Source organism: Oncorhynchus keta, chromosome 6, assembly GCF_023373465.1.
Source record: "Oncorhynchus keta strain PuntledgeMale-10-30-2019 chromosome 6, Oket_V2, whole genome shotgun sequence".
Classification (NCBI taxonomy): Eukaryota; Metazoa; Chordata; class Actinopteri; order Salmoniformes; family Salmonidae; genus Oncorhynchus; species Oncorhynchus keta.
Window position 1 is genome coordinate 34,684,208 of NC_068426.1, and position 24,377 is coordinate 34,708,584.

At 44.3% G+C, this 24,377-nt stretch overlaps 1 protein-coding gene, 1 long non-coding RNA gene and 1 other non-coding gene across 5 annotated transcripts; 2 read left to right on the forward strand and 1 right to left on the reverse strand.

Annotated features, from left to right (window-relative positions):
- The first annotated feature begins 949 nt into the window (after positions 1-949).
- Positions 950-18,130, forward strand: edil3b (EGF-like repeats and discoidin I-like domains 3b). 2 transcript variants are annotated; one of them, XM_052521361.1, is made up of 11 exons: positions 1,054-1,461; positions 2,131-2,208; positions 2,317-2,349; positions 3,272-3,400; positions 10,648-10,761; positions 14,555-14,736; positions 14,837-14,992; positions 15,157-15,301; positions 17,251-17,435; positions 17,605-17,760; positions 17,978-18,130. In XM_052521361.1, the coding sequence occupies exons 1-11, from the start codon at positions 1,398-1,400 to the stop codon at positions 18,125-18,127; spliced, it is 1,392 nt and encodes a 463-aa protein (XP_052377321.1). In that variant the 5' UTR covers positions 1,054-1,397; the 3' UTR covers positions 18,128-18,130. The 2 variants fall into 2 exon arrangements, with proteins under 2 accessions (XP_052377322.1, XP_052377321.1); XM_052521362.1 differs by lacking the exon at positions 10,648-10,761 and having other exon boundaries at positions 950-1,461.
- LOC118371067 (U7 small nuclear RNA) lies at positions 4,209-4,263 on the forward strand. The gene has a single exon (XR_004822916.1). It is a non-coding gene; the product is annotated as a U7 small nuclear RNA (small nuclear RNA).
- Positions 18,131-18,162: 32 nt separating the features above from the next.
- On the reverse strand, positions 18,163-20,291 carry LOC127930771 (uncharacterized). 2 transcript variants are annotated; one of them, XR_008139374.1, is made up of 4 exons: positions 18,582-20,291; positions 18,429-18,504; positions 18,314-18,389; positions 18,163-18,274 (listed from the first exon to the last, which is right to left on the reverse strand). It is a non-coding gene; the product is annotated as an uncharacterized LOC127930771 (long non-coding RNA). The 2 variants fall into 2 exon arrangements; XR_008139375.1 differs by lacking the exon at positions 18,582-20,291 and having other exon boundaries at positions 18,429-18,560.
- Between the last annotated feature and the right edge of the window lie 4,086 nt (positions 20,292-24,377).

A 24,377-nucleotide genomic window follows, 5' to 3' on the forward strand; every position in this document is an offset into this window, starting at 1 on the left:
AGATCACCTATTTGGCAGGAGAGGGAAAAAGAGTATTCACATGGGGTCATTTAGTAACTCTCGACCTCCCCCTCTCTCTTCTCCCTCCACCTCTCTCCTTCGCCTCCCCCTCTCTCTTCTCCCTCCATCTCTCTCCCTCGCCTCCCCCGCTCCGAGTGAAGCATTGGCACCAATGAACCCATTGATGAACAGGCACAAGCCCCTCCAGCCAAGTCAAACAGCCTCCCGGTGCTTTAATCATGGCCTAAAAAGCCAACAACTTGGCCCACACTATAACCCGATCCCACCTTGCCGCTACGTCCTCCCCCGCATCCCAACACTCCCACCCCCTAACCCACCCATCCCACCACCACCCCTACCCCCTATCCCCTGCACAGATGCTGCATTCAGAACCAAGTTCTGCTTCCCATAAGCGCAACTCTCACTGGTTTCTCTGTGTCGTGTCCGTACACTTAGCGTTCTGGGACAGGAAAACAGTTATCCAGACACTCTCCATCACACACGTACGATACACATACAACCCAGCTGAACTTCCTCCATTTGGTCCCCGATGGGCAAAACATCTTATCTCCACTTCATGGGACCATTCTGGCCTTATTGGTATGATGTCATCAAAAAATATGCATGCAGGCAGCTCTGTGTTTTCACATAGGCTAGCCTACACTATTCGAAATGTTTTTGCTATCGATATTAAATGGTTATTTGGCTGCCCCAACAGGGGAACACTTTTATATAACCATTTTTGGTTGCAGGTTGGACCCTTTCGGGTTCCAGGTAGAACCCTTTGAGAGAACTCCACTTTTCACGAGTGCCTCGTTATGTGAATTCAAAGGATTCTAACTTGGAACCAAAAATGGTCGTCTTTGCCGAATGAACTCTTTCGGGAACCCTTTTTTTTCCTGAAGAGTGTACTGAATACGAGCTTTATCCTGGGAAACGAGTGCTAATTATTTATGTGGCCTATTTTGTTAACATTGGTTATTATAATGAGGTTATACATCCATTTTCAATCATCGGGAGATTATTGTGATGGCTAAACTACAACTTCAGGTTAGTCAATTATAGCTACTGATTGTGGCGGTCAAGCAGCCGAGGTGAGATACTGCGCAGCGTCACTGCGGTGAAGCGAACCAGAGAAGAGGTGGTAGCGCTCAACCTCAGGATCCCTTTGCTTTTCGTCTGTCTGCCTATTTATCTGCGCAACAAAACTCGCATCTCCGGGTAAACTGATTGACAGACAGCGTGCGAGGAGGAGTCGCCAACATCATCAGCATCATCATCATTATCATCACAGCGGCCTCTGCAGCGAAGGCGGAGGAGAGGATACGAGAGAAAGAAGATAAGTTTTCTGCCCTTTGTTTTGGTTTTGACCGCGGGGGAAAGCAGTAAACTCGGAGATGCACCTGCTATTGTCCCTCGCGGTGCTGTGCCTCGGTGCGGCTGTGCCTCGACAGGTGAACGGTGAGTGCATGGGGATACTGGCGAATGTAAACAAACAACGGTGTCGTCATCCCTCTTAAATGAAGGGGTGAATGTTAGTGCGTAGTTTTCTTATTAAGGAGTGAGGTGCGGCCGCGGATGCCGTTGATACTTTGAGGGAACTCGCGGAGGATATTCTCTAGAATAAATAACTGCGTGTATCTTAATACGCTCGTGTTGTTGTTGTTGTTGTTTTTTGTTTGTTGATGTGATGTAACTTGGCCTATCAAAGCCATATCTGAACTTAGTTGTTCAGAGAATTTCAAGTGGAAATTCTGTATGAAGATGTGTGTGTGTGTGTGTGTCTGATATGTAAATACAGTTTGTGATGCCTGTCCCCTTGGGGCTCTGTGTCTCTCTCATTGGGGTGTTGCTAAGAAGATCTGACAGCTACTCTCTCTCTCTCTCTCTCTCTCCTCTCTTTCTCTCTCTTCTCTCTCTTCTCTCTCTTCTCTCTCTTCTCTCTCTTCTCTCTTCTCTCTCTTCTCTCTTCTCTCTCTTCTCTCTCTTCTCTCTCTTCTCTCTCTCTCTCTCTCTCTCTCTCTCTCTCTCTCTCTCTCTCTCTCTCTCTCTCCTCTCTCTCTCTCTCTCTCTCTCTCTCTCTCTCTCTCTCTCTCTCTCTCTCTCTCTCTCTCTGTCTCTCTCTCTCAGGGGATGAATGTGAACCTGTGTCATGTGAGGGTGATGCAGACTGTTTCACCCCACAGTCAGAGGAGGCGCTACTCTTATGTAAGCACAGGAGGACTTTGGGATCAATAATTCAAGTAATCAACTGTGTCAGCGCATGCTTAGGGAACACATTATCACCACAACAAATTGATCTCTTTCTTTCTACAGCCACGCCAGACTGGGAGGAGCTGATTACAGCAGGTAAGAGAAGCCTGATCCCAAACAGCCCCCGTGTCCCCTCGCAGATCTCAAATGATTGGATAGGTGTAATCAATTCACTCTGTTTATGATTGATGGCCAGTTTGATCCTGTGAAGTGCACAGACATCACTAAGCTCTTTATTAATGCAACACAGCTACTGACAGTGACCACTGGTTCCTTCATCCAACAGTACAATGACCCACAATCTGTTCTATTGCCTGTGATCTTAATCAAGACGCCACTCTCTTCTCTGAGGTCCATTATATGCTTGTTTGTGTTTGTGTTTGTGTTTGTGTGTGTGTGTGTGTGTGTGTGTGTGTGTGTGTGTGTGTGTGTGTGTGTGTGTGTGTGTGTGTGTGTGTGTGTGTGTGTGTGTGTGTGTGTGTTTTAGATAATCCCTCATTAGTTCATACTAGCTGCTGTAGTAACACCATAATGAGGGCAGGCATTATTTTGTGATCTGCCTGTCATAGCTAATCACACACATACACACACACATACACACACACGTACATGTCCATGGTTGTGTGAGCGTAGCCTGCTAACCTGATGGTGAGCCTCCCATAAGGCTAGCAGGGTAATATTAGCAGGTTAAAATAACTACTCTGACCTATATCTCTGTGCTTATCTTGGGACAGACAGTGAATATAAATAAATATGTTGTATTGTCATATACATCAGATAGGTGCAGTGAAATGTGTTGTTTTACAGGGTCAGCCATAGTAGTAGTTTGCGCTCCTGGAGCAAATTAGGGTTGAGTGCCTTGCTCAAGGGCACATCGGCATGTTTTTGTTTGTTTTTACCTTCTCGTCTCGTGTGTTCGAACCAGCGACCTTTCGGTTACTGGCCCAACACTCTATGTTGTCTCTTACTTGTGTTTAGTGTAGAAAACCAATTGATCCCAATAGGTTTTTGTGTCCAGGTCCGTGCCAGCCCAACCCATGCCACCATGGGGGTGTGTGTGAGACCACTAATGCCCAACGAGGTGATGCCTTCCTGGGGTACCACTGTCACTGCTCCCCTGGCTACTCTGGAGCCCACTGCCAACACAGTAAGACACATACGCACATACACACACACACAGGCACACACACACACTAACCCGGGGGGACAGCTAGTCTAACGACTGAGAGGGTTTCAGGCCTCCCGGCTGGAGGGAGTGGCTTAATCCGACCATTCTTAATGAGGTCACTCAGTGGGAGTTATGCTGATGAAGTCATACACACATACTCACGCTTTCATGGGTGTGATGAGTTATGACGGCTTACACGTGGTGAACACGCACACACGCACGCACGCACGCACACACACACACACTCAACAATGTAGTACCACCCACATGAACAAATACTACAGTTTACTATAGAATTCTGCAGTACTTACTATAGAATTCTGTAGTAAACTGTCGTGTACTGTAGAATACTATACTAAACACTGTAATACCCCTCAATCATAGGTAGTGCTTATTATAGAATGTTGTAGTATACTGATGAATACTACTGTTAATACTACAGTATTATCCACTTTAGTAAATACTATTGTAATGTCTGCAAAAACACTACAGTCCCGGAAAAACACTACACTTTTTTTAACAGTATTTAATTTGCACATGCCTTGCCCATTCCCCTCCCCCATATCCCAATTTGTGCTACCCATAAGTGAGAAACCTACATGCCAAGTATAGACCATATTGTGTTCCCTACAGGCTATAGAAATGAGCAGAAACAATGAACTCTCTGGTCAGACCCTGGTCTGTCCTTCCTTCCTACTGTACAGGCTATAGAAATGAGCAGAAACAATGAACTCTCTGGTCAGACTCTGGTCTGTCCTTCCTACCTACCTACTGTACAGGTTATGGAAAATGTTCTCTTTTAGTATTTGTCCAGTAGGTTTTCACAAGGAGGAAATGCCAAAGATAATGAAACAAAAACACTAAAGTAAATATTTGAGTTATGTCTGAAAAAAACACAAGTGAATACTACAGCCATCTACCGTCTGCAAAAACACTACATTAAATACTAAAGTACACTACAATCTGCAAAAACACTACATTTATTACTATAGGTGACCAATCGTTTCGATTCGGTCTCGTGTAGCAAAAATTTCAATTGTGTTTTTTACATTGGATAAAAGTAGAGACCTAGAAAATGGTATATCATACACTACAGTTGAGGAACAATGGGAAAGTAATTCTGCTTTGAAAGTTCATAACCCCACTTTGGAGAAAATGGCCCTTGAATGTTTTGGTACACCTACTGGAGAGGTTTTCTTTGTCTACACCCATTCAGCATTATTCACACCCTCTTAAGCCTTAGCCCCACCCATATCTTTTAAGGAGTCACATGTGAGGCCATGTGCTAAACAGAGTGAGTAGTGTAATAAACAACCAAAGGTTTCAAGACTAAAGTCTGGTTTATACCATGTCTATCGACATGTCTGTATACAGTTGTCGCAGTGACATCCTGAACATTCTATTGTCGTCCGACATCAAACTTGTCATTGTCGTTATGAACACAAAATCGACAGGCTGCATGACATCAGCAGACTGGTGCTCCACAATAGCATAACTGGTGTATTTTAACACCAATAAACCCATCTGTTTAAAAATAAATTCAGTATATGTCAATTTAGCAAACCAGGCGACTAAAAATTAACTTTCTAAATAATGTTTTGGTTCGTTTCTAGTTTGTTAGCTCGCTAGCTAAAGTTAAGGCACTATATACTACAGTTTTCTTTTGTTACAGTATTTATACTATAGTTAACTGTTAATACTACAGTTTTCTAATGTGAATACTACAGTAAAGTCTGAAAAACACTACAGGGAATACTATACTATAGTATACTATAGCTTTTTTTATGTGGGCAATACCAACAATGATATCTACTCTATATGTGTGCACGGTGAGGTCACATACTCTTGTAGTTCTCCAGGGGGTCTTGTATATAAATACTAGGTGTTGTTCTTGGTGACAGAGTCAAACAGACAGTGTAAAACTAGGTCAACTGATAAGATTAGTCCCAAGCGCCAAGTTAGGATCATATAATTGTACATGTGATAAATGTTCCACATTTCGAGGAATTTCCCTCTCAGAATTGATTAAATCACCCACGGAAGCCTTCTGTACTAAATTATAGCGAGTCATACCCATAGAGATCCTATGAAATTACTAGAGTGGTTATGTCATGAACCCTCAAAGTTCCAGAATGTGGTTAAAATGGCAGCCATATTGGTCAGGGAGAAATCCAAACCATTCAAATTGGAATGAATGGCAGTAGAGGCATAATCCTGATTTTACTTATGCAGGAAAATAAAAGTAAGGCATATGATATATCACAAATTGTGTAATATAATTATTGTTAACCTAAAATATAGTCATATCATTATAAATACAGTTTATATAAGTTTTATACAAATTGTCTCTATAAATAGCCTCTAAAATATATTTAAACAGACCTTAAATGTCTCAATTTTTGTTTTCTTGGAAAGCTGTGAGTGCAATTATATGTTACAATATCAGTACTTGTTGCATTTACAACTTGTCTAAATCCTATCATCAACTGATTTCAGAAAATGTATGGCTGTGGATTAATTGCATTGTTTGAATGGAATGTTGGCATATTGGCAGTTAATTTGACAAATTTCTGTAATCATTCCTCTAAAATTGCCTGGCTAGCAAGCAGACAAACATACAGTGCGGACAAATTCTTAAAATATATATTTTTTACACAATATCTTATCACATCACTGTTGACCAACCTTTTGACCAAAATGGCTGACCTGCAAAATGGCTGACCTGCAAAATGGCTGACCTGCAAAATGGCTGACCTGCAAAATGGCTGACCTGCAAAATGGCTGACCTGCAAAATGGCTGACCTGCATGACACTTGCATTAGACCTTTTTCTCATGCTCACTCCACACCTCTTACGGTGCATTCGGAAAGTATTCAGACCCCTTGACTTTTTCCTCATTTTGTAACGTTACAGCCTTAATCTAAAATTTATGAAATAAAAACTTTTCTTCAACAATCTACAAACAATACCCCATAATGACAAAGCGAAAACAGGTTTTTAGAAATATTGTGCAAATTTATAGAAGTAAAAAACAAAAAGACCTTTAAGTCAAGGGGTCTGAATACTTTCGTTCTCCGCTGAGTTTATAAAACTGTAAAAAGAGCAGCACGGAGGGGCTGTTTTAATACAATGTTGTAAAAACAAAATGGTTGCTGTTACTCCCGTCCCTATTGCTGAATGCAACCTTTTGACACCACGTACTGAAGTCAATAATCCGTACTTGCCTTAGTCTTCTCCTTTGGTGATTGGCGTTTAGGCTGCGGCAATGAAAAGGCAGCATACAGACCTAAAGTATGTTTAAGCGGCGGAGTTTGGTAGGGTAACCTGATTTGTAACTCTGAAAATAACAGACTGTGAACTCAAAAGTGTACGTTTGATTGTAGAGGAGGACAATAAATGTACAAATAATAATAATACAACAATAAGAAGAAGAACTGTCAGCATGAACACCACTGTTATTCTCCAAACGTATTTTATCATTCCTCTTCTTCCCAGTCTTGCCAGTGGAATCACTTATTTGAAATCCGATATGCCTACTTGTGTTTTTGAAAATGCATAATATGAGGCTATGTTTTTTTTGCAGTCATTCATGCACGCTTTTGAATAAGCCATGCAAATAAGAACTGGATATTGAATGCTGCAGGCCTCAAATATAATTGTTGACATTTGAGTATTGTGCACGTGCTAGGCTAAGATAGTAGGGGGATTCACAACTTACAAACGCATCATATTTTGTCTATGTAGAGTCAGATGATTGCAAGGGTCTTCACTGGTAGGCATAAACCACCTGGATATTGAGATATTCATTCGATTTTTCCTGAAGGTTTTGAGAAATTAATTGTTATAATAAGAACATTTTCAAACACCCAGAACTTGGGAAACATAGATCGGGGGGAGGCCAACCCTCCTGGAGGTCAAGCGCAATTTTCTTCCAGCACTATTTTAAAGAGTTCACCCAAATTACAAAATGTTTGTGTCCTACCTTGAAAACAATCTATGGACAAGGAGACTGCAATCGATGATTTGGTTACCCAGTACCATCAACCTAAACTGGGACATGCTTATTAACACCCCAGCCGTCCTACAATCTAAGCTAGATGCCCTCAATCTCACACCAATTATCAATGGACCTACAGTACCAGGTACAACCCCAAAATCCATAAACACGGGCACCCTCATAGATATCATCCTGACCAAGCTGCCCTCTAAATACACCTCTGCTGTCTTCAACCAAGATCTCAGCGATCACTGCCTCATTACCTGCGTCCGTTATGGGTCTGCTGTCAAAGAACCACCCCTCATCACTGTCAAACGCTCCCTAAAACACTTCAGCGAGCAGGCCTTTCTAATCGACCTGGCCCAAGTATCCTGGAAGGATATTGGCCTCATTCCATCAGTAGAGGATGCTTGGTTATTCTTTAATAGTGCTTTCTTCACCATCTTAAATAAGCATGCCCGATTCAAAAAATGTAGAACCAAGAACAAATATAGCCCTTGGTTCACTCCAGACCTGACTGCCCTTAACCAGCACAAAAACATCATGTGGCGTACTGCATTAGCATTGAATAGCCCCCGTGAAATGCAACTTTTCAGGGGAGTTAGGAAAGCAAAGGCTAGCTTTTTCTAACAGAAATTTGCATCCTGTATCACAAACTCCAAAAAGTTCTGTACCACTGTAAAGTCCATGGAGAATAAGAGCACCTCCTCCCAGCTGCCCACTGCTCTGAGGCTAGGAAACACTGTCACCACCGATAAATCCACTATAATTGAGAATTTCAATAAGCATTTTTCTACGGCTGGCCATGCTTTCCACCTGGCTACCCCTACCCGGTCAACAGCCTTGCACATCCCACAGCAACTCGCCCAAGCCTCCCCATTTCTCCTTCACCCAAATCCAGATAGCTGATGTTCTGAAAGAGTTGCAAAATCTGGACCCCTACAAATCAGCTGGGCTAGACAATCTGGAACCTCTCTTTCTAAAATTATCCCCCGCAAATGTTGCAACGCCTATTACTAGCCTGTACAACCTCTCTTTCATATCGTCTGAGATCCCCAAAGATTGGAAAGCTGCCGCGGTCATCCCCCTCTTCAAAGGGGGAGACACTCTCGACCCAAACTGTTACAGACCTATATTTATCCTACCCTGCCTTTCTAAGGTCTTCGAAAGCCAAGTTAACGAACAGATCAATCGGCCATTTCGAATCCCACCACACCTCAGTGCACCTCAGCCACACTCAAGGTCCTAAACGATATCATAACCGCCATCGATAAAAGACAATACTGTGCAGCTGTATTCATCGACCTGGCCAATGCTTTCGACTCTGTCAAACACCACATTCTTATCGGCAGACTCAACAGCCTTGGTTTCTCAAACGACTGCCTCGCCTGGTTCACCAACTGCTTCTCTGATAGAGTTCAGTGTGTCAAATCGTAGGGCCTGTTGTCCGGACCTCTGGCAGTCTCTATAGGGGTGCCACAGGGTTCAATTCTTGGGCCGACTCTTTTCTCTGTGTACATCAATGATGTCGATCTTGTTGCGGGTGATTCTCTGATCCACCTCTATGCAGACAACACCATTCTGTATACTTCTGGCCCTTCTTTGGAAAATGTGTTAACTAACCTCCAGTCAAGCTTCAATGCCATACAACTCTCCTTCCGTTGGCCTCCAACTGCTCATAAATGCAAGTAAAACTAAATGCACGCTCTTCAACCGATCGCTGCCCGCACCTCCCTGCACTTAGAGGATGTGGACAACTACAAATACCTATGTGTCTGGTTAGACTATAAACTCTCCTTCCAGACTCACATTAAGCATCTCCAATCCAAAATATAATCTAGAATTGGCTTCCTATTTCGCAACAAAGCATCATTCACTCATGCTGCTAAACATAACCTTGTAAAACTGACTATCCTACCAATCCTTGACTTCGGCGATGTCATTTACAAAATAGCCTCCAACACTCTACTCAGCAAATTGGATGCAGTCTATCACAGTGCCATTCATTTTGTCACCAAGCCCCATATACTACCCAAACCCACTGCAACCTGTATGCTCTCGTTGGCTGGCCCTTGCTACATATTCGTCGCCAAACCCACTGGCTCCAGGTCATCTATAAGTCTTTGCTAGGTAAAAGCCCCGCCTTATCTCAGGTCACTGGTCACCATAGCAGCACCCACCCATAGCACGCGCTCCCGCAGGTATATTTCACTGGTCACCCCCAAAGCTAATTCCTCCTTTGGCCGGCTTTCCTACCAGTTCTCTGCTGCCAATGACTGGAACAAATTGCATCATTGCACCTATACATAGCCTATCTTTAAATAGCCCATCCAACTACCTCATCCCGATATTGTTATTTTTTTCTCCTTTACACCCCAGTATCTCTACTTGCACATTCATCTTCTGCACATCTATCACTCCAGTGTTTAATTACTTCCCCACTACGGCCTATTTATTGCCTTAACCTCCCTTATCTTACCTCATTTGCACACACTGTATATAGACTTTTTTTTATTGTATTATCGACTGTACGTTTGTTTATTGAATGTGTAACTCTGTGTTGTTGTTTGTGTCAAACTGCTTTGCTTTGTCTTGGCCAGGTCGCAGTTGTAAATGAGAACTTGTTCTCAACTGGCCTCCCTGGTTAAATAAAGGTGAAATAAAATATTAATATTACTATTTCCTTTGCAGAGTCTTGGTGTAGTGGTGACACACTCCATGTGTTGCATCCAACTTTCACCTGAGTACCGGGATGAATCCCTGCTTCCAACCTTCCCACTGTTTCTCTCCCCATCTCGTTTTATTACTGTCTGAATTAAGTGTCAAACCACCTGAAAAAATATTAGCAGACTTTCATTTCATCCACCCAAAATCTCAAAGTAACAAAGTCATTTTGAGTGTTCATTTAATGTTCGAAGCATCCGGAATACATCTGGCCTGTGGTAAGATGTTTTATTCCCCACCTTGGTTATAGGCCTAACTACAGCCATGTCGAAAATACATAGAAATAAGGAGATTAGATTTGAAAACAGTAAAGTTTTCCGACCCCCCCTTCTCGGGGTTGTGGCAGGGGGCAATGAAATTATCATAGCAAATGTCACTCCAAGCTGTCTTCAAAAGTCCTGTTCCTGTATGAAACATCCATTTTTACATTAAAATATCTGTATGCAACCTCATAGTCCCATAAGTGTATGCAACAGTTCTTCCCTGGTCTGTGTTTGTGTTCCAGATGTGAATGAGTGTGAGAGTGGGCCGTGCAGGAACGGAGGTGTGTGTACAGACCGGGAAGCCAACTACACGTGTGTGTGTCCTGGAGAATACACAGGCAGGACCTGCCAGCACAGTGAGTGTGGACTTGTGTAACTGTTTACTTGCGAGTCATCAGAGGACAAATATTTTAAGAGGTCTTGATGTCCAACGCTTACATGAACACACAATTGAATTAGGTAGGAATTGATGTCATATGCTCTCTTGCTGTTTTCCCTTTTAGTGCGCTTCTGTGTGTGTGTGTGTGTGTGTCACCTATTTATTTAAGCTATTTAAGCACTCTGTGCTGTCCTGGTGTAGCATCATTAAAAATCAAATCAAATTCAAATTTTTTTTTTTGTATTTGTCACATACACTTGTTAGGGCAGATGTTATTGCGGGTGTAGCAAAATGCTTGTGTTTCTAGTTCCAACAGTGCAGTAATATCTAACCATACACGCAATCTAAAGTAAAGGAATGGAATTAAGAATATGTAAATATTTTAATGAGCAATTTCAGAGCAGCATAGACTAAGATACAGTAGGATAGGATGGAATAGAGTCGATACATATTAGATGAGTAATGAAATATGTAAACATTTTTAAAGTGGGTAGTGTTCCATTATTAAAGTGGCCAGTGATTTCAAGTCTATGATCGAGGCAGCAGCCTCGAATGTGCTAGTGATGGCTATTTAACAGTCTGGTGGCCTTGAGATAAAAAGCTGTTTTTCAGTCTCTCGGTCCCGGCTTTGATGCACCTGTACTGACCTCGCCTTTTGGATGATGGCAGGGTGAACAGCTCGGTTGGTTGTTGTCCTTGATGATATTTTTGCCTTCCTGTGACATCTGGTGCTGTAGGTGTCCTGGAGGGCGGGTAGCTTGCCCCCGGTGATGTGTTGGGCAGGCCGCACCCCCCTCTGGAGAGCCATGCCATTGCGGGCGGTGCAGTTGCCGTACCAGGTGGTGATACAGCCTGACAGGATGCTCTCAATTGAAATTGAAAGAGGCGCTGTTGCGCCTTCTTCACCACACTGCCTGTGTGGGTGGACCATTTCAGTTTGTCAGTGATGTATACGCTGAGGAACTTGAAGCTTTCCATCTTCTCCCTTGCTGTCTCATTGATGTGGATAGGGGGGCTCCCTCTGCTGTTTCCTGCAGTCCACGATTAGCTCCTTAGTTTTGTTGACGTTGGGCGAGAGGTTATTTTCCTGGCACCACACTCCCAGGGCCCTCACCTCTTCCCTGTAGGCTGTCTCATCATTTTTGGTAATCAGGCCTACTACTGTTGTGTTGTATGCAAACTTGATGATTGAGTTGGAGGCGTGCATGGCCACACAGTCATGGCTGAACAGGGAGTACAAGAGGGGGCTGAGCACGCATCCTTGTGGGGCCCCAGTGCTGAGGATCGGCGACGTGGAGATGTTGTTTCCTACCTTCACCACCTGGGGGCGGCCCATCAGGAAGTCCAGGACCCAGTTGCACAGGGCGGGGTTCAGACCCAGGGCCTCGAGCTTAATGATGAGCTTGGAGGGTACTATGGTGTTGAATGCTGAGCTATAGTCAATAGACAGCATTCTTACCTAGGTATTCCTCTTGTCCAGATGGGATAGGGCAGTGTGCAGTGTGATGGCGATTGCATCTTCTGTGGATATATTGGGGCGATAAGCAAATTGAAGTGGGTCTAGGGTGTCAGGTAAGGTAGAGGTGATATGATCCTTGACTAGTCTCTCAAAGCACTTCATGATGAATGATGTGAGTGCTACGGGGCCATAGTCATTAAGTTCAGTTACCTTTGCTTTCTTGGGTACAGGACCAATGGGGGACATCTTGATGTATGTGGGGACAACAGACTGGAATAGGGAGAGATTAAATATGTCTGTAAACACTCCAGCCAGCTGGTCTGCGAATGCTCTGAGGACACGGCTGGGCCGGCAGCCTTGCGAGGGATAACACGCTTAAATGTCTTACTCACGTCGGCCAGGTAGAAGGAGAGCCCACAGTCCTTGTTAGCGGGCTGCATCATTGGGACTGTGTTATCCTCAAAGCGGGTGAAGAAGGTGTTTAGCTTGTCCGGCAGCAAGATGCCGGTGTCCACGACGTGGCTGGCTTTCCCTTTGTAGTCCATGATTGTCTGTAGACCCTGCCACATAAGTCTTGTGTCTGTGCCGTTGAATTGCGACTCCACTTTGTCTTTATACTGAGGGTTTGCCTCTTTGATTGCCTTACGGAGAGAATAACTACACTGTTTGTATTCGGCCATATTTCCTTGCCACCTTGTCACAGTTAATCCACGGTTTCCCGATAGGGTAGGTTTAAATAGTCACAGTGGGTACAATATCTCCCATACACTTCCTATACACACAGTATCAGTGTATTTGTCTATGTTGTTTTCGGAGGCTACCTGGAACATATCCCAGTCCACGTGATCAAAACAATCTTGAAGCGTGGATTCCAATTGGTCAGACCAGCATTGAATAGTCCTTAGCACGGGTACTTCCTATTTGAGTTTTGGTCTATAGGAAGGGAGGAAAAAAATGGAGTCGTGATCAGATTTGCCAAAGGGAGGGCTGGGGAGGGCCTTGTAGGCATCCCGGAATTTGGAGTAGCAGTGGTTGAGTGTTTTAGCAGCGCGAGTACTACAGTCAATGTGTTGATAGAACATCAGTAACTTTTTCCTCAAATTTACTTTGTTAAAATCCACAGCTACAATAAATTCTGCTTCAGGATATATGGTTTCCAGTTTGCATAAAGTCCGGTGCAGTTCTTTGAGGGCCGTCGTGGTATCGGCTTGAGGGGGAATATACACGGCTGTGACTATAACCGAAGAATATTCTCTTGGGAGGTAATACGGTCGGCATTCGATTATAAGGTATTCTAGGTCGGGTGAACAAAAGGACTTGAGTTCCTGTATGTTATCACAATCACACCATGAGTAGTTAATCATTAGCGATGGTGTTGCGTCGTGGTACCAGAGTCTCTCTGTTCTCAATTAGAGCCAGCCTGAGTCTGCTTTGGGGGTGGAGAATGCCAGATACGGACCCCCTCGTCCCCAATCCTACACAGGGACCACGGACACACACTCACAGACCTATGCCCTTCTCCCCTACCTCACACACTCCTCCTCCAGAACCAGTTCTTTCCACACATACTCACACAGGAGCTGTGAGAAAAGAGAGGAGAGTTGCGAGGATGAGGATGTTTTTGTATGGCATTTTGAAGCTGAAGTCTCAGCCAGTGAGAGGGAGGATGATGGACTGATAAGTGGATGTAATGAGGGAGAAAGGATGAACTGGCTAGCAGAATCAAAATACATTTAAAAATGGACTGGCACACAGATGCAATGACTCAGTTTTACCAGGAGAGAGGTTAAGAGACTGCATGTCAGAGACTGAAATCAATGATGAAACTGACCTGGAACATGAAATTCATCTGGGCCAACATGGGGGACAATCCAGAGCAGAGCTGAGGCTGTCCCTCAGAGGAGAAACAAGGAACACTGTGTCTTCGGTACCTGCTGATGTTTGAGGAAGGAATGAAGAAAGAAAGAAAGAAAGCGAAGGAAGGAAGGAAGGACATTTACTGTGGCTTTGGCTTGTGATGGTCCTTCTGTAGCTCAGTTGGTAGAGCATGGCACTTGTAACGCCAGGGTAGTGGGTTCGATCCCCGGGACCACCCATACGTAGAATGTATGCACACATGACTGTAAGTCGCTTTGGATAAAAGCGTCTGCTAAATGGCATATATTATTACAATTATATTGTGATGGATGTACTAATTGTATTAATCATTATCTCTCTCTCTCTCTCTCTCTCTCTCTCTCTCTCTCTCTCTCTCTGTCTCTCCTCTTTCTTCCTTGTGTGTCTGTGTACCTGCTGTCCCTCTACTCTGTAGAGTGTTCAGGTCCTCTGGGCATGGAGGGTGGTATCATCACCAAGGGGCAGCTGTCCTCCTCCTCTGCTCAGCGGGGCATGTTTGGTTTGCAGCACTGGAGCCCTGACCTGGCCCAGCTCCACCGCAGGGGCATGGTTAATGCCTGGAGCCCTGCACTCAGCGACCACTGGCCCTGGATACAGGTAGCACACACTCCGGCTGTCCGCTAGATAGATGTAGCCAGTGTTTACTCCACCATGGCCAAACTCTAGTTGTTTCTGACCCCCTTATGTCTGTGTCCAGGTGAACCTGCGGCAGCAGATGCGTGTGACGGGGCTGATTACCCAGGGTGCTCGGCGGCTGGGCAGCTCAGAGTATGTGAAGTCCTATAAGATCGCCCACAGCGACGACGCTAGGACCTGGAGCATGGTGAAAACCAGAGGAGACACACAGGACATGGTGTGTGTGCGTGTGCGTGTGCGTGTGCGTGTGAGTGAGTGAGTGAGTGAGTGGTGAGTGAGTGGTGAGTGAGTGAGTGAGTGAGTGAGTGAAAATACATTTGTGCAGGTGCGCCTAAATCAGCCCGATGTTTTTGACTGATAAAACATGATGTTTTCCTCTAGATATTCCACGGTAACTCAGACAGCAGTTCTCTCATGGCCAACACCTTCTCTTCACCAATTGAAGCACAGTACATACGGGTTTACCCTCAGGTCTGCTGGGGCCATTGTATGCTGCGCATGGAGCTGATGGGCTGCGAGCTCACAGGTCAGTGACGTCATCATCTGTAGACATGATTGCTTTATAAACTTGATTTGGCACCCTGCTCATAATGACTTCATTACAATGTTGTAAAGCTTCATGATGCATGTCAAATGTGTCAAAAGCAGTCATACATGGTTATAAAATAAATATTTTGTGACAATGTTTTGACACACAGTACCAGTCAAAAGTTTGGACACACCTACTCATTCTATTTTTTTTAATAAAAAAAAAAAAAACTATTTTCTACATTGTTGAATACTATGAAATAACACAAATGGAATCATGTAGTAACCAAAAAAGTGTTAACTTCTTATGGAGGAGTGTTCCTGTGGCGAAACCAAATCAGCGGAAAGTTTAGAGCGCCACCTATAGTTTTTGATAAAACTCAAACTTTCATTAAAACACACATGCAAGGTACTGAATTAAAGCTACACTCGTTGTGAATCTAGCCACCAAGTCAGATTTGTAAAATGCTTTTCGGCGAAAGCATGAGAAGCTATTATCTGATAGCATGCACCCCCCAGAATACCAGACCGTCAACAAAACAACAGATTTTGCGGTAGCCGGCGCTACCCAAAACGCAGAAATAAAATATAAAACATTCATTACTTTTGACAAGCTTCTTTCTTGGCAGTCCTATATATCCCATAAACATCACAATTGGGTCTTTTTCCCGATTTAAATCCGTCATTGTATAGCCAAAATGTCGTTTTCCTTAGACCGGTCTGATCCAGGAATATTCCATTTTACAAGACGCAACGTCACTTTTTAAAATTACAAAAGTTGCCTATAAACTTTTACAAATCACTTCAAACTACTTTTCTAAACCAACTTTAGGTATTAATAAACGTTAATAATCTATAAAAATGATCACGGGGCGATCTGTATTCGATAGCAGCAAGTCTTGAAATCATCGTCCATGTTTTCAATTTCACAACATCCTGTGGTGAGCCTAAAACAGGAAGGGCCAATACGTCATCTAACCAAGGATAAAGGAGACTTGAAATGCCAGTACTAGCGACATCGTGTGGAAGATGTAGGCGTTTACAGGGCATCCTCATTTATTTTCTTTCGCCTTAGACAATACATTGAATGGCGGATGAATATATTTTTTGTGTTTTTGGTAAACAGTTTTAACAGGGATTTTTACTCCTAATCACGTTCTGTTATAGCCACAGACACGATTTAACCAGTTTTAGAGACTTCAGAGTGTTTTCTATACACACATACTTATCATATGCATATACTATATTCCTGGCATGAGTAGCAGGACTTTGAAATGTTGCGTGATTTTTAACAAAAAGCTGCGAAAATCATCTCTAACAGGTTTTAAACAAATCAAATTATATTTTACATTTTAGATTCATTGAAGTAGCCACCCTTTTCCTTGATGACAGCTTTGCACACTCTTGGTATTCTCTCAACCAGCTTCATGAAGAATGCTTTTCCAACAGTCTTGACGGAGTTCCCACATATGCTGAGCACTTGTTGGCTGCTTTTCCTTTACTCTGCGGTCCAACTCATTTCAAACCATCTCAATTGGGTTGAGGTTGGGTGATTGTGGAGGCCAGGTCCTCTGATGCCACACTCCATCACTCTCCTTCTTGGTCAAATAGCCCTTACACAGTGTTGGGTCATTGTCCTGTTGAAAAACAAATGATAGTCTCACTAAGCGCAAGCCAGACTGGATGGCGTATCGCTGCAAAATGCTGTGGTAGCCATGCTGGTTAAATGTGCCTTGAATTCTAAATAAATCACGGACAGTGTCACCAGCACTGGTTACCACATGATTCCATATCTGTTATTTCATAGTTTTGATGTCTTCACTATTATTCTACAATGTAGAAAATAGTAAAAAATAAAGAAAAACCCTTGAATGAGTAGGTGTGTCCAAACTTTTGACTGGTACTGTATATTGGGATGTTTATGTGTTTCTGTTTCTGGTTTCCCAGGCTGTTCAGAGCCTCTGGGTCTAAAGGGGGGTCAGGTGCAGGACTCCCAGCTGACCTCGTCCTCTGTGTACCGGACCCTGGGCATGGGTCTGCTGGCCTGGACCCCGAACAGAGCCAGATTGGACAACCAGGCCAAGGTCAACGCATGGACCGCAGCCACCAATGACAAAAACCAGTGGATACAGGTATGGAGGGGAGGGGTAGGGGAGAGGGAGGGGGAGGAGTAGGAGAAAGACAAAAATAGAATGGAGTATGCATTTTAATGAATGGATAATTAAATCATTCTCCCTCTCTCCCTCTACTTCCCCTCTCTCCCTCTCTACTTCTTCTCCACTTTCCCTCTCCCTCTCTCAGGTAGACCTGTTGGTTCCTACTAAGGTAACGGGTGTAGTGACTCAGGGAGCTAAGGACTTTGGCCGTGTCCAGTTTGTGCGCTCCTACAAACTAGCCTACAGCAACGATGGACTGAGGTGGACGACATACCAGGACGAAACACAACACAAGGACAAGGTCGACACACATGATCATATTGATTGACTGTTTGATTGATTTGTTGATTGATTGAGACACAGAAAATACATGACATACATGACAGAGGGACAGAAAGAAAGAGAAGGAGACAGAGAGTGAGGGACGGTGATGGTTCAGTTATTGGTGTTCCAGTTGTATCTGTGGTTGTCTTGTTGGCAGTGTGTCTGACGGTATCCGTGGTTGTCTTGGGTGACAGGTGTTCCAGGGGAACGTTGAAAATGACACCCACAGGAAGAACTCCGTCCAGCCGCCCATATATGGTCGTTTCATCCGCCTCATCCCCTGGTCCTGGTACGGACGAATCACACTGAGGATGGAGCTACTGGGCTGCACAGAGGACGACTGACCATCTCTCTCTCTCCCTCTCTCTTATCCCTCCGTCTCTCTCTCTCTCTCTTCTGTCTCTTTCTCTCTCACCTAGCTCTCTCTTCTCCCTCCGCCTCTTTCTCTCTCACCTAGCTCTCTCTTCTCCCTCCGCCTCTTTCTCTCTCACCTAGCTCTCTCTACTCCCCTCCGCCTCTTTCTCTCTCACCTAGCTCTCTCTTCTCCCTCCGCCTCTTTCTCTCTCACCTAGCTCTCTCTTCTCCCTCCGCCTCTTTCTCTCTCACCTAGCTCTCTCTTCTCCCCTCCGCCTCTTTCTCTCTCACCTAGCTCTCTCTTCTCCCTCCGCCTCTTTCTCTCTCACCTAGCTCTCTCTTCTCCCTCCGCCTCTTTCTCTCTCACCTAGCTCTCTCTTCTCCTTCCGCCTCTTTCTCTCTCACCTAGCTCTCTCTACTCCCCTCCGCCTCTTTCTCTCTCACCTAAGCTCTCTCTTTCCCCTCTCTCGCTCTCTCTCTGTCCTGCTTCTGTTTCTCTCCCCTTTCTCCATCTCCCAATCTCTCTCACTCTTCTCCCTTCTTCCATCTCGCTCTCTCACTTGACCTCTTCTTCTTCTTGATCTATTTCTCTCTTGCTGGAAGTAGCAGTGTGGACAGTGGTCATAAGACACACCGGGAAAGATGTGGGACGTAGAGGTCACAATAGGTGACTGGTTCACCTTGTGTTATTTATGTATTGGATTATAAGGTACTGTACTTCTGCTCTTCGATGTTTTTGCTATATCGTTCTCCTGTGTGATAGCATTTCCAACAGTAGTGCCAAAACAATACAGGGTTAACGTCTCCGTGACCTTTGACTGTTCCCTCCCACCGTTTCTGACGGCGAAACAGCCCTCTCCAAGCACAAAGCTCCCCTACATAACGATAACAGTTGAAAGGCGTTTTACAGACATTGTAACAGTCAGTAAAGCCACGAGGGGGAGCACAGCACCATCTGCAAAACAGACAGATTTACAACGCTATTCACACTACATTGCGAGGAATAAGGTATTTTAATGCTGTTGAAGAGATAGAAAATGTCGCCCAAAGTGTGCTATCTACTGTACAATAACCTCTGATGTGGTATTCGTTGATACTAGTTGAACACAGTATTGATGGTTGTAACATCATTCTTTAGCTGATATGGTGCAACAAGCCACTTTCTGTGTAGTAAAACAAGTGACATAATACCTGTGTTTCTCTCCGTGTCTGTTTTCCAATCAAAAGTTGTTTGCAATCAAGTCATCGGAATGGTCTAAAGCTCTTTGCGCTCACCTTGCTAAGGACAGGAGAGTTTGATGCAGCTATCTAAATGTATCTAACCCTAACCATAACCCTAAGCCTAACCTTAACCCTAGCTTCATGCCCACATCCCAGTTCAACCCTAACCCTAGACTCAACCACAACCCTAACCCGAACCGTAGGGCAAGCTTATTAGCAGCAATAAAAGTTAATTGCCAAAAAGAGGGCCTAAATGTCAATACAGTGACAACAAATGACATGGAAAGGGGAAGGCAATTCACTCGAGCAGGAGCGGTCTGGGACCTGAAATCGTCTCTGGCATTTCTAACATACCGGCCCATTATTTTTCCTTGAGGGACACACAACGGCCAATTTTTTTCCCAAGAGTCCCCCACACGGCCTATTTTCCCATCAGCACCCACTATTAGCCAGATAATGAGAATTTTGTGAAGAAAAAAAAACAAGTTAGGCTAAAATCGGACCAGCCATCTGGCATTTGTCCAAAATGCCAGATGGTCAGTCCGCCCCTGAACTCGAGCAGTTACAAACTGATGTACACAACACAAGACTATTAGGTGGAAAATAGAATGGTCTGCCAGCTGATTCTGGTTTGCGTCAGGTGAATGACTCACATTAGGCCTGACTACAGTCAGTCCTCCCACGAGGGGGAGCACAGCACCATCTGCAAAACAGACAGATTTTTCCACAATGTCTTTAAAAACAAGTAAACTGCAAACACTACAATAAACAAATGCTTTACTCTCCAATCCGTTACTGTATCAATGTTAAAATGAAATGCATTTTGATTCATGAATTATACAAACTCCTTGGTCAAATAGTTAAACTCCCACGTTGCTCTTACAATGTGAGATAAATAACGAATGATTCTATCTTAACTTCTCCGATCCCTTCACAACAGTGTTGTCTCGTGTCATCTCTAACGTCTTCGTCAGGTAATGGTGTGCGAGATTACATCTGCCCAAACATTCCTCAATTTTCCATCAGTTCTCCCTGTCTTCTTCCTCTCTCTCCCTCTCTCTGTATATGTGAGCTTCTCTCTATCCTTCTCTTTCACCAGCCTATCCTTCTCCTCCATCTGTCTGTCTGTCTGTTGAACTCCCTCAGCATCTTTGTCTGTTAGATCATGTCGTTCCTCTGTAACTCCGGTAGAACTATCTTCATCAGGTTTCTCTCTGCTTCATGATCTCCTCAATCTCATGCCTGTGTCTCCCCTCCATCTCTCTCCTTTCATCCTCTTCAAATCTCTCCAGCTCTCTTTCCATCCCATTCCTCCTATCAGACCTCCTATTGCTCCCCTCTTCTTCTCCTCATCCCTCTCTTCTTTCACCTGTCTCTCTGATTCAGTTATTCGTTCTCTGAGTGTTCTGATATCTCTCTTGAGCTTCTGCAATACTCCTCCTTTCATATGAGAGTCCTGCAGCTCCTCCCGGCCCGACACAGGAGTCACTAGTGCACGATGAGTCAAGGATATCCCTGCCGGCCAAACCCTCCCTAACCCAGAATCTCTGGTGGCACAGCTAGCACTGTGATGCAGTGCCTTAGACCACTGCGCCAACTGGGAGGCCCTCATGTACTTAATGTTGAGGTCCTGGTACCCGCTCCCATACTTCGTTACAAGCTAATGGAGGTCCTGACTCCCTGCTTGGAGAAACTCCTCAATGCTCAAGGCTTTCAGCATGGGTGAATAGAATCCCAATGTGTTCCCAACAAACCTCGCCAAACATCTCCTCTATTCTCTCCAGCATCCCTCTCTCCCCCACTTGGAGGGCTGTACTGGTACAGCCAGGAGGAAGGAGTGGGGTCCCGTGACAGACAGATGGACACAGAGACCCACATCCTGTCTCATTTCCTCTCGAGAGAGTCCAGGGCAGAAGCAGTATGTAGTGTCTACCAGCACCAGCGGTCTCTCTAACCCAGAGTCTTTACTTTACTGTAGATCTGAATGTCATGACGTTTCTGTGGATAACCTTGCCTGTGGCTGACAAGGGGAAGTATATTTAGCAGGTTGAATTCTCCTGAAATGAAAAAACTGAGATATTCATAGTTGTTCTGCATCGTTCTCCACTGGGCATATTTTTCTGAGCTGTAAAGATTTAACAGTACAGTGCGTACCAGAATTAGCTTCTCTTATCTCTTTGGACCCATTCACATTAAAATTAGTGAAATTGCCTCGATGGCAGAAAGAGTCTCAATGCTTTTCCATCCCCTGACAAATAAATTCATGTAGCTGACTGGTGGTATCCTACGGTCTGAGAAGAGAGTACCATTACCACCTGCTGGTCAATGTTGAGAATAGCAGTGAATTTCCAAAAACCTGAAAGTCAGACATATAGTACCATACTGGTGGGCTCAACTTGCATGCACTGATGATGGCCTCATTCCACAGGAGAGATGGTACAGGGACAAGGGCCAGCCAGTGTTTGTTGTTGTTCTAATAGAGGGTGCAGGTATGTTGACTGGTTTGTAGAGTTTGCCATTTCCTGTACGCATAGACACAGACACACACCATCCCTGGATTGAAAACCAACAGTTCGCCCTGGGACGATGCACAGAGCCCACTTGTACTGCCTGCCTGCCCAGCTGGGTTAGGGTGAGGGGGTTGGGGTTGGGCTGGGCTGGGCCTGGCTAGGGGGTAAAGTTAGGGGGCAGGGAGTTTGGGTGAGGGAGTGCACGGAAGAGGGCTGGGAGTAGCGGAGGCTAGGGGGTTGAGTTACAGGGTAGGTTTGGGTGAGAGGGTGCAGGAGAGCAGTATTTCATTGGGGGGCTTCATTTTAAAGATACATCCAGCAACTCTGGTCCCAGTCACGACTGAGAGACTAGGACAGGCAGAGAGCTGAGAGAGATCCAAGTGCTGTGTTTATAGTTTGACACCCTGTAGTTGTATCTTGTTTTGAACTGGTGTACACAGGGGTGTCATGCCAATAGGGGGCACATGCCCCCTCAGATTTGTCTTGTTCTAAAAAAGTATTATAATAATAATAATTTTAATAAACGTTGTTGTTGTTTCTCTGCAATACTACTAGCCAACTAACACATTTATGAAGTTGGCTTTACTTAGCCCATCTCCAAACCTCATAACTAGCTACCAAGAAGCCATCACAGTGCAGTTATCACAAAACACATTCTTTTCAGTGTTATAGGCTAACTTGAAGATGAGGCATGCAAGACAAGAGACTGCGAGATTCAGAATACGAAGACATATGCGCATGGTTCTTTCTGCCTGCCCCATCCTCTCTCTCCCGCACGCTGGCTCGCCTGCTCTTTCTCCTCTAATGATGCGAGTGTGTGTTCCTTCTTCAGTCTGTTGCGTGTAGAATATCCTAGCCAATGAATTGACGATCGGCCCCGGTTTTCTGATTGCGAGACACAGCACTCTATTGTGTGACACCGTTCTTGATTGCCGATCGATAGGCCCAGTGCCACAGTTCTGAATGTCTGCCTGGTGGCCGACCTGCCTAAACTGTGCCCCCCTCCCCTCTTCCTCGCTAGCTCGCTATGAAAGATACACGTGTTTGTGTTCTCGGACGTATGACAACTGATCTGGTATCCTCCATTACAAAAAATACTGAGTCTTAGTAGTCCATTCCTAGCAGGATCAAATCTTGACCCTCAGAAGTGGGAGTGGACACAGGGAGTCGAGGAATGCAATGATTAACCATCTGATAGGGACCTACCGTCAGACCAAACCCGTTGCTGGCAACAGTGCCGCTAGCTGCATTGTGATTTCACGTGGAATTGTATGAATTTTTTGTTGTTGTACAATTTTAACGGAAACCCGAGATAAAAAAAAAATGGCTACTATGGCTTCTATCAAACAAGTTAGAGTAGCTCGCTTGTCTAACTATCTTCACCAAGATACCACAGATGAAACCAAAATGTTCACCTGCCCCTTTAAGGGCGGGAGGTTACCGCGGTGAAGCGACTGGAGTCATGTTTGTGCCTATGAGATTGAGTCTGACTAGTCGTCAGTGTTGTGTTGCAGTTGAAACTCAAACATAGAAAAACAACCGAGCCTATGAACAAAACGATGTGAATGGCCAAGAAACACAAGTCTCACTTCAGCAGACGTTTGGTTTCAGTTCAATTAGCTGGCCTGCTGGAAAGGTTGGTAGACTTTACAAAAGGAAGCAATAACTCAATGTGCTGAACAAGACTCACATTCTTTCAAACTTTTGTCCAGATATTAGCAGAGATGCAGAGAAGCACATTTCATTTCTTCAAATAAAGCACCACCTGTTGAAGAATACAGAAAGCTCAACAGGTGTGCTTAGATACGCAGTATATATTTTTACATAGAATTGAGCATAGTGATTATAGCTCTAGATTGAAGGAAAAATGCTCAATTGTATAATTTACAGAGTGGGGTTTAGCCCCAATAAAAACAACCCGATTATGATTATTTGATGTTGGGTTATTTTGACCCATTGAGTTGGGTTTCGTAAATAACCCATGTTGGGTTGTTTGGGATCACCCAACCAGGAGTTAATTGAGTCATTAGTTGGGTATAGTTTACTCTCATGCTCGGTTGACCTAGCAGCTGGGTCTTTTTGAGCACCATCCTCAGGATATTTCCAGGAGGTGTGGCTTATAAGGGGCGTGGCTTATGAGGGGCATGGCTTATAAGGGGCGTGGCTTATAAGGGGCATGGCTTATAAGGGGCATGGCTTATAAGGGGCGTGGCTTATACGGGGCATGGCTTATAAGGGGCATGGCTTATAAGGGGCATGGCTTTCAGCTAGATCTTATTCAATATTATGTTAAGTTTACGTACTGCAAATTCACATTTCAATCATATTTGGCGGGATATTCTCCTATAATATCAAGATGATTTATTACATATTATATTAAGGTACACCACCTTGTTGCTTAATCATATCCTTCAATGGGATTTACGTAGGCTTTTACACTTCAGTAATTGCCATTGAAGCTACCAAAACTGCAATGTTCGACCTTAACATGTGATAAGTATGCAACAGA